The following is an 11,003-nucleotide window of genomic DNA, read 5'->3' on the forward strand; positions in this document are numbered from 1 at the left end:
TGTGAAGACAATAGGATTATAAGAGTTAAGAAGATATGCAAGATGTGGAACACAGCAATACTAGTTAAATTTTATTGAAGCATTGTCCTGTTTTTGTCCAGTAATTACACTACATATGATGAGTAAGTTTCTCATAGTAATCATTTCCCCTATACCAGGAATTAGATTAAGTAGGTGGCGTATGATCCTGTTCTCAGTGATAAGATTGAAGGTAATACCTTATGGATGATGCCACGGAAATATCCATTATAAATAGTCCCTCAATTAACCTCAGGCCCAGGGAAGGTCAGTCAGGGTTTTTTGTTATTTGGGTTTTTTTCCTCTGGGAATCATGTCTAGATATGATACCTGCATCTGTGAAGCCATCTGGGTCCGTGAGGGGAATCAGCCCTAGCACAAAGCCACTTCCTGGAGGAATGAATGAATCTCTACTTTCCTGCTCCTGCGCAATTTTCTACCTCTGAGATCCTTGTAATGAAGATATCTTTATTGTTTGCACATATTAGACTCAGGATTAATTTCTCTTATTAGGAAGAAAGTCTTCCTCACTGATCAATTTCAAACATCACACAATCATTTCAAACTACTGAGATAATCTAATCACAAAAAATTGTATACAAAATAAAGCTGAGTGTTCTGGGTGCTAATGTTGCCCCACACATGTACAATTTACCAGTGACCAGTCTCAAGGATTCCTGATCTGGGGTATGAAAGATCAACCACTACGTCCCACAGTAGGCTTAACTCTGGGGTGCAGTTCACACGGTGCTACCCATAGAATCGAGCAGAATCTACTTCTGCATGACCACAGACTTCTTTAAATCATTTCCTTGACCTATCCACCTTTCCCCACTTCCCTTGTGCTCAGAACATTCCCCACAAAATTACTATACCATGAACCTCTGCCTCAAATTCAGCTTCCATAGACCTTAACTGAAGAAACTTTTCTTAGAGAATGGAAATCACAGTGCTAAGAAAAAAAAAAAAAAAAGAGCACTTCAGGTTTTAACCCTAAGTTAAAATGCACTTAGCCATCATGGTATCTATTTACCAAAGAACCTACTGATGAAAGAGTCAGGCATTCTAGCTCATCAGTATTCCTTTTACTTTGATTCATTCTAGTGAACCCATCCCAAATCGGATGACACAATCACAGAAAAGAAATACTCTACCAATAAGTTTCCTCAAAACTCCCTTCATGTCTCTGTTCCTCAGGCTGTAGATGAAGGGGTGCATCACAGGAGCGACCACAGTGTACATCAGTGAAGCCACTGCAGTCTTCCTGGAAGAGTCAGTAACTGCCGAACTAATGTACACCCCAAAAGCTGTCCCATAGAAAAAGGAAACCACTGAGAGGTGAGACCCACAGGTAGAAAAAGCTTTCTACTTTCTGCCTGATGAGGGCATTTTCAAAATGGAGGAAACAATTTGAATATAAGAGAAAATGATTCCAGAAAGAGGAACACCAGCAAATATGCCAGCTGCAAAATATACCAGGATGTTACTGATGAGGGTATCAGAACAGGCAAGTTTGATGACCTGAACAACTTCACAGAAGAGGGAGATTTCCAGGTCTGTGCAAAAGGACAGTTGCAGCACCATCAGACTATGGAGCAGGGCATCGGCAATGCTAATGAACAAGGAGAGTAGAATCAGCTGAACACAGAGGCGGGGGTTCATGCTGACTGTGTATCTTAGTGGGTGACAAATTGCCACATAACGATCGTAGGCCATTATTACTAAAAGGAGAAAATTTTCCCAACAAACAAAAGTCGGAACAAAGCTGATCTGGGTGAGGCAGCCTCTATACGTGATGCTCTGATTCTGTGCTTGGATGTTCTCCAGGATCTTTGGGATCATGGTGGTGCTGAAACAGATGTCAGTAAAGGACAGATTGGAGAGAAAGAAGTACATGGGAGTGTGGAGTTGGAAGTCAGAGGTGACAGCCTAGATGATGAGAAGGTTTCCCAGGATGGTGATCAGGTACACGGACAGGAACAGTTTGAAGAAAAGTGGTCTTCAGTTCTGGATCCTCTGTCAGTCTCATGAGAAGAAATTCTGAAACATCTGTTTGGTTTCTGGGTTCCATATTGTTGATAAATCTGATGGAAAAGATGTGGTCCCTAGTCCAGCAGCAGGAGTATCACCAGAGGCAAACACCAGTTTGGGAAGGGAAGTAATGGAATGGGGGGATGCTTTCCATATGCTTGTTATTTTGTTATTTTGAAAAAAGACCTGAAGTTAATAAAGCAGTGTGTCAACATTTGTTAATTCTCGAAAGGATCTAGGAATGGTCATTTTAAAAATTACACTATGATGTTCTGATTATTTATAACATTTGGTAACTTTATTAGGAGAAACAGGTAGTCAGGCTGATGAGTCTAACTGGATTGCCACCTCCTTTCTCAGAGACCTCACAGCCTGGCAACAGAGATAACACAGAGCTGTGTTAAAAACACAGAACTGGAAGATACAGTAAAACTGCCCAAGCCTCCTCCCCGAAACCATTACAGAAATGAAGTTAAAGGCCCGCCAAGTTGAAAACAATCACCATGTTTGTAAATGAGCGTGTTCTTTGCCATTGTGGAGAGAGAGTAGGAGACTGACAGAATGAGAGCTCTTTGAGGATTTCAGGAAAGGTACGAGGGAACATGTCAAGATGGGAGACAGGCATGAGGCAAATGAATGCCTTGGTTCTAATCATTTTATGCATGTCCTTTCCTCACAGTTTCCCCTGGATAAACTTGTGGTAAAACACCTGCCCTGATTTCCAAACATTAACAAAGGGACATTTTGCTACCTGGATGACTTCACCGTGCAATGATGGAATCTCTCCTAGAGATGCAATGATGCATCTCTGCTAGATGTTCAGTGATGGAGACTAAAGTTCTATAAGAGGAGAGGGACTGAGTGAAGCTCCAGGCTCCTGGGCAAGAAGGCTTATCTCCAGGAGGAGGTACAGGTGTGCTGTTTCTTTACCGGGGAAATGCTGTTGAGTGCGGTTTTCACAATTTGTAGTCTCTGTACCTTTGGAGGACCAATATCCAAAGCTCCTCATTAGCCAAACAATTTCATCATCATTCTGATGGCAGTGCAGTGCAAATCCTTAAAGGCCAAGAAGATATAATGGAACAATTCAGGGTGGTTGATTCCCTGATGCTATGAAGCCAGGTGTTCATCATTCACTGCTCCACCTCTTTCTGTTCACACGTATTTCACATACAATGCAAATGTGGACAAACCATTCTTCTCTAACTGGACTCTAGTATTCTTTTTTTAGATACAACCAATGGCATATCTATGCAATCAATGATATCAGGAAGCCTGGTTATAATTGTAGGTTATGAAGTTATTTATTTATTCATTCATTCATTCATTTCAGCCATATAAGAAGGAATGAAATTCTGACACATTACAACATGGATAAACCCTAAAAACATTATGCTCTGCAAAACAAGCCAGACAAAAAAGGACAAATATTGTATGATTTCAGTTATAAGGTACATAGAATAGGCAACTTCATAAGGGCAGAAAGTAGACTGGGGGCTACAGGGGAGAGGGTGAGAAGGATTGATTTTTGAGAGTGCCGGAATATATTAAACGTTGTTTATTTCCGTACTGAGTAATCAAAGCACGTTGATATTGATGGAGTGAATAAGGTCACATGTGGAGACATTTCATTGGAAGTTTATTTGCCCTGCTTTTTTCATTATATTGAAAGAACAATTCTGAATTTTCATTCTCGAAAATTGTTTGTGGCTTTTTTTTTTCTGTATTAACTTTTTTATTAGTGGCTTTTTTTTTTTTTTTTTTTTTTTTTTTTTGCGGTACGGGGGCCTCTCACTGTTGTGGCCTCTCCCGTTGCGGAGCAACAGGCTCTGGACGCGCAGGCTCGGCGGCCATGGCTCACGGGCCCAGCCGCTCCGCGGCATGTGGGATCTTCCTGGACCAGGGTACGAACCCGTGTCCCCTGCATCGGCAGGCGGGACTCTCAACCACTGCGCCACCAGGGAAGCCCTAGTGGCTTATTTTTAAAGTGCTTAAATTCCTCAGTCTTTACCTTTTGGATTGTATTAGTCTCTCAGGTGCTCAACTCCTCTGAGGTCATAAAAATATCTTTGTATATTGTCTTCCAAAATATTTAATCACTTTGACTTTTGCTTAACATTGGAATGATTTTTGTTTGTTTTTGTCTAGAGAGAACGATGTTATTTATCAGTTTCAATTCCCTGTTTTTGATTTTTTTAAATTGTGGTGAAATAGATATAAAATTTATCATTTCAGCCATTTAAAGTGTTCAATTCCGTGGCACTAAGAACAGTCACAATGTTGTGGGACTACCACCATTATCCATCTCCTGAACTTCTTCATCACCCTGAACAGAAATTCTTTACGCATTCAACAATAACTCCGGGGAATAACCCTGGCAGTCCAGTGATTAGGACTCAGCGCTTTCACTGCCTTGGCCTGGGTTCAATCCCTGGTCACAGAATTAAAATCCCACAAGCCATGATGTGCACAGCCAAAAACAAACAAACAAACAAAAAACAATAACTCCACATTTCATTCTTTCCTTAGAGCTTTCAAAAGGAGCCCAACACTTTGACTTTAGCCCAATGTAGCTGATTTCAGGCTTCTGACTTCCAGGACTGCAAGAGAATACATTTGTGTTGTTTTAGGATACTAAGCTTGTGGTAATGTGCCACAATGACAATAGGAAACTAATACAGGACATATGTCCCAAATCAGGCTGATAATAAAAACAATGTCTTTTGGGTGTCTCCTTGGAAAGATTCTTTCTGCATTGCAAAGAGACCTAAGGAGAGGCAGCCAGTTTTCTGTTTCTGGTTATTGTGTCTGTAATGTCCCTGCACAGCTAAAGGGATTGATGACCATCATGGGAACAGCCTTAGGAGGAAGGCTTAGGCAGAATGAAATGCAGCCCTGTGTTTTTGTGCCTAGACCTATCTGACCTCTAAAGTCATTGTTAGAAAAGATGATAAAGTGATCGTTTATCATTTCCCTATGAGAGTTGAGACTTTTGCCTTATTATTGCTGAAAGCACGCATGTATTCTCTCTGAGAGTATCAAAGTCTCTCAAATCTTCCACAATTGTAAATATAATTATGCCAATTTTGTAGATGAGGAAACTGAGCTTAGAGGGTTCAAGTAAACTGTCAAAGGTCACATAGCTACTGTTTAGCAGAGGTAGGATTCAAATCCAGGTGGTCTGATTCCAAAATTCTCACCCCCCCAGAAATATAAAAATAAAATAAAAAAGAAACACCAAAAAAATTTCTTTAATTAAAAACAAATTCTCACCCTTAACCATCTGATATCTGGTCTTAAGTATTTCAAGAAGGTGGTCAGACTTGCTGGACCTCTCCTTAATTTATTTCTCTGTGTTATATTCCAGCAGTGTAAGCCTGTAAAGCAACTGGAAATCAATGGAAAGATGATATTCTAGAGATGAGTTTCCTCAAAGCCCCCATCATAGCCTTGCTCCTCAGATTACAGATAAAGGGGTTCAGCATAGGGGTGACCACAGTGTACATCACTGATACCACTGCACTCTTCTTGGAGGAGTGGCTGCAGAACTAAAGTACACCCCAAAGCCTGTCCCGTAAAACAAGGAAACAACTATTATGTGTGACCCACAGATGGAAAATGCCTTATCCTTTCCACCAGCTGACGGGATTTTCAGGACAGAGGAGACAATTCGAGTATAAGAGAAAATTATCCCAGAGAGAGGAATAACGCCCAACAGGCTGGTCACTAAATACACGAGGACGTTATTGATGAGGATATCAGAACAGGCGAGATTGAGAATATGAGCTAGTTCACAGAAAAAGCGGGGAATTTTTAGTTCTGTGCAAAAGGACAGCCGCAGTGCCATCAAAGTGTGGAGCAGGGCATCCACAACACTAACAAAGGAGGAGATCAGAACCAGCAGCCTGCAGAGCTTGCGGTTCATGATGACACTGTACCTCAGTGGGCGACAGATGGCCACAAATCGATCATAGGCCATCATGGCCAGAATTCCAGTTTTCAGTCCAGCAAAAGTCAAGACAAAGCAGATTTGGGTGAGGAATCCTGTGTAACTGGCGGATTTGCTCTGTGTCTGGATGTTCACTAGCATCTTTGGGATTGTGGTGGTGGTGGTGGTGAAACAGATGTCAATGAAAGACAGATTAGAGGGGAAGAAGTACATGGGAGTGTGCAGGTGGGAGTTATAGATACTGGCTAGGATGATGAGCAAGTTACCAAGCACAGTGACCACGTATATGGACAGGAAGAGGCAGAATAGGAGGGGCTGCAGTTCTGGAGCCCCTGACAGTCCCAGAAGGAGGAATTCTGCAGTATCAGAGAGGTTTCAGGGTTTCATGTTGTCAATGGGTCTGTTAGAAAGATGGTGACAAGGAAACAAAACTTCAGAGAAACTTCCTTAATATTGTCCATATTTTGAAACCAATCAGTTACAGGTCTTTTCTCCTTCCTTGTCTCCCCTCTTCTTTCCTCTCCTTTTCTTGCTTTACATTCCCATAAAGCTTCGCCCCACACCACCCCCTGTCCCAAGCTTTTTTTTTTTTTTGCGGTACGCGGGCCTCTCACTGCTGTGGCCTCTCCCGTTGCAGAGCACAGGCTCCGGACGCGCAGGCCCAGCGGCCATGGCTTACGGGCCCAGCCGCTCCGCGGCACGTGGGATCCTCCCGGACCGGGGCACGAGCCCGTATCCCCTGCATCGGCAGGCGGACTCCCAACCACTGCGCCACCAGGGAAGCCCTGTTCCAAGCTTTTATAGTCCATCTATTCTTTGTCAAGTAGGGTTATATACTCACAGGAAAACAGTCATGGAATGTTGTCTTCTCCCTTAAGATGCCTCCAAGCAAATAACTCCAGAATAAAATTATTAAGACTGTATTCTAGAATACAGTTTGGGAAAATGCAGTCTGTGGACAAAACTCTGCCTGCTGCTTATTTCAGTAAATAAAGGTTTACTGAAACACAGCCATTCGTTTATTTATGGTCCATGGCAGCTTCCCCGCTACAACGTCTGAGTTGCGAATACTTGTGACAGAGACCGTATAGCCCACACAACCTAAAACATTTACTATTTAGCTCTTTACTGAAAAAAATGTGCCTACTTCTAGTCTAGAATCTTGATTAAATTTAGGTTCAATTTTTGGCAAACATCCTTAAATATATTCATGAGGAAGAACATATTGCCTATTTGTCTTCTTGTAATAATGATTGCCTGGATCTATTAACTCACCAGGAGTTACAAAACGCTGACATTTTAATTCTTTTTTCAGTTATTGGCTGAAATACTTCCATAAAGATGAAATTTCCCGAATTAAATAGGTGGATTTCTGGGAGTTCCCTGGTCGTCTAGTGGCTAAGACTCCACTCTCCCAACACAAGATGCCCGGGTTCAATCCCTGGTCAGGAAACTAGATCCCACATGCCACAGCTAAAGATCCCGCACTGACAATGAAGATCCCTCGTGCTGTATCTAAGACCAGGCGTAGCCAAATAACTAAATAAATATTTTGTAAAAAACAGATTTATTTCTTATAAGAAATTGAGTTCTTATAAGAAAGAATACTTCTTGATTCTTGTGTTCATCACTTTTTAAAATAATTGGTTTTCAGCATTATCCAACAATAAATGCTGTCATCATGAACTCCTGGATTTTAAATGCATTTGATATATTTCAATACACTGCAGTTGTTATTTATATTCTCAAATTGTCTTTTGGCCAGTGAAAGTCTCCTCAGCTTGCCTCTGCAGTCCTTCTGAAATGAACTCAGCAGCCTCATATCTCCCTCAACTTTGACATGAAAGCTGTTCTTTGCCCATCATCTTGCAATAGATACATATATCAAATCATTATATTGTACACCTAAAACTAATACAATGTTCTATGTCAATTATATCTCAATTTTTTAAAAAAGAAAGAAAATGTCAAGAGTAAGCTACAGGGACTTCCCTGGTGGTGCAGTGGTTAAGAATCCGCCTTCCAATGCAGGGGACAGGGGTTCGAGCCCTGGTCCGGGAAGATTCCACATGCCGCGGGAGCAACTAAGCCCGTGCACCACAACTAGTGAGCCCGCACACCGCAGCTACTGAAGTCCGCGTGCCTAGAAGCCGTGCTCTGCAGCAAGAGAAGCCACCACAATGAGAAGCCTGCGCACTGCAACAAAGAGTAGCCCCCGCGTGCCACAACTAGAGAAAGCCCACGTGCAGCAAAAAAGACCCAACGCAGCCGAGAGAAAAAGAAATACTTGACCTACACCTACACTTCATACAACTGATAGTTGAAAAGGCAGGTTCACATGCCCATGTGCTCCAACACACACGTAAGTTTTCCTGTGACTGCACTGAGACCCTGCTTACTCTGTAAGCTTGTGGCTCTGGACTTCTGTCCTGGTGGTTTTCTTCTGAGCACCTAGCATGCCCTGTAATGATGTCTGCCTTCGTCACAATCTTTTCAAGGTGGCTGAAGCTAATATGGCAAAAGCTTGGCATTAATTCTGGAAGGTGGTTGCATGGCTGTTTATTTTACTGCTTGCTGTGCAGTTCTCATGGTTTAAAATATTTTGTAATGTTTTGTTTGGAGGTTTTCAAAGAAAGACTAAACAGTAGACTCAACGTCCTCTCCCAGAGTCCTCAGAAGCAAGAGATAAGGACAAGACTTGATTGAGTTCTCTAAAGATGAAATCTGGAATGAGGACTGGGAAAATTGAGAAGCCAAACTCACGTCACTCCAGCCCCACTCACTACCAAATAGATGAGGGAAACCAGAGAATTGTAAAAACATCTGCCAGATTTCTGAAGAGGCTAATTCATACTCAGCTGGGGAAGGAGTCCCTTGGATTTAGAAGACAGAATAGGAGCCAGAAATGATGAAAGCTGATTGCAAATAGGATGCATGTGGAAAAGTAAATATACCAAGAATGTCAAAAACTTGTCATCTCACTGGTAATTCCACTGAACTTTATCTTACCTCTTGGATGTCCTCCAGATAGGCTGGTTAAAAAAATAAACTGTTCCATTTCTCACTGCATTTATTGGGCACTTCAGATTACCTTGGAGCCATCAATGTACTCATTCACCTTTCCTCTGGATATTGAAGGATGGGGATGGAAGATCTGTCTCCAGGAAGGGCAGATGGACCAAGTAAGGCAACTGGATGCTGGGCAAGAGGGATCACCTCAGGAGACTACAGTATGCTCTTTCCTGACCTGAGTAGGGCTGTTGAGTAGAGTGGTCACAGACAGACTATACGCAGTCTCTGTGGCCCTGGGGGCTCAGTTTCCGAAGCTCCTCATTAGCCACATGTGTACTGTCATTACTTCCCCCAGGCAGCTTATATCCTTAAGGAACACAGATGCTAGAAGGGAGAGCTCCTGCATTGCTGACTTCCTGACCCTGAGAGGACAGACAGGTATATGCCATTTTCTTCCCGTGTCTCCTCTCACATCCAGGGTATCGCATTATTGGATTCTCAGGTCTAACCTTAAGGGACCTGATGGCCTCCTCCTAAGACCAACTCCCAGCCTTCTCTGAGCCAGAGATTATCACTAAAGGACTAGGGAAGAGTGGTTTAAGTCTCCATAGGGACAGAGACTCAGGGATGCAGGGAATGTATCATGGGATCATTGTCACACTGTCACTTAAGAAAATTTTCTCCTTTCTTAATTAAAGTCCCTACATGAATGAAGTTAGTAGGAAAGAGGTAGCAAGGAAACCAATTTACTAGTTACTTGGGCAGGCTTTTCGAGGTTGCCTGAAAAATAGACATAAACCAACAATCTTAAAGAAAGCACAAAAAAGCACTAATCATAAAGGAAGTGACTGATAAACTGATTGCATTAATACTGAGAAACACTGAGGGATATACAGCAACTCCCTATTATTGCAACTTTTCTCTAAGTGTAAAAGTAGTTCAATATAAAATTTTAAAACTCAAAATATGGCACTCCATACTCATCAAAATGGCCAAACTGAAAAGACAATGTGAAATATTGGCAAGAGACTGGGAATGTAAATTGGTGCAACTACTTTGGAAAATTGTTTGGTAGTTTTGAATAAATACGCACTCCTAAACACATACCCAACAAAATTATGTACAATTGTGAATCAAAAAACATGTACAATAATGTTTGTGGCAGAGCCATTTGTAAAATATCCCAGCTATAAACAGATAAAATGTTCAAAACAGTTGAATGATAAAGTGTGCATATTCATTCTATAGAAAACTATGCAACAATCAAAATAAACTCCTGCTAAATGCAACAGCAAAAATCAATCTTGAAAATGTAATGTTGAGCAGAAGAAGCCAGGCACAAATGATAACATACGGTATCAGGCACAGAGTGCACATAACCTTAAATACACTAAAAATCATTGAATTTTACACTTCGAATGGGTGAACTTTTGCGGTATGTGAATTATATCTCAATAAAGTTGTTTTTAAAATACATGACTCCAGGGAATTCCCTGACAGTCCAGTGGTTAGCACTCAGCACTCACTGCCAGGGCCCAGGTTCGATCCCTGGTTGGGGAACTAAGATTCCACAAGCCTCGCAGCATGGCCAAAAAAAAAGACACAAATGAACTTATTTAGGTAACATAAACGGACTCACAGACATAGGAAACAAACTCATGGTTGCCAAAGGGAAAAGGGGTGAGGAAGGGATAAATTAGGAGTTTGGGATTAGCAGATACAAACTACTATATATAAAATAGATAAACAACAAAGTCCCACATCCTACTGTATAGCACAGGGAACTATATTCAATATCCTATAATAAACCATAATGGAAAAGAATATGAAAAAGAATATGTATATCTATAACTGAATCACTTTACTGTACACCAGAAACGAACACAACGTTGTAAATCAACTATAGTTTGACGTAAAAAATTAAAAAGACATGATTCCATAGAGTACCTACATTCTGGTGGTAGGAATCAGAGTGATTAGTAATGGAAAGAGC

General features: G+C 41.5%; 2 protein-coding genes across 2 annotated transcripts; both read right to left on the minus strand.

Moving 5' to 3' along the window:
• Positions 1-1,113: 1,113 nt before the first annotated feature.
• Positions 1,114-2,155, minus strand: LOC101279411 (olfactory receptor 7G1-like). Its single transcript, XM_012535707.3, is given in 2 exon segments — positions 1,114-2,010; positions 2,012-2,155. Coding segments are annotated over 2 exon segments (975 nt in total). The 5' UTR covers positions 2,090-2,155.
• A 3,289-nt stretch (positions 2,156-5,444) lies between these two features.
• Positions 5,445-6,385, minus strand: LOC101286724 (olfactory receptor 7G3). Its single transcript, XM_012535813.2, is given in 2 exon segments — positions 5,445-5,581; positions 5,584-6,385. Coding segments are annotated over 2 exon segments (939 nt in total).
• Between the last annotated feature and the right edge of the window lie 4,618 nt (positions 6,386-11,003).

Source organism: Orcinus orca, chromosome 3 (genome assembly GCF_937001465.1).
Source record: "Orcinus orca chromosome 3, mOrcOrc1.1, whole genome shotgun sequence".
Classification (NCBI taxonomy): Eukaryota; Metazoa; Chordata; class Mammalia; order Artiodactyla; family Delphinidae; genus Orcinus; species Orcinus orca.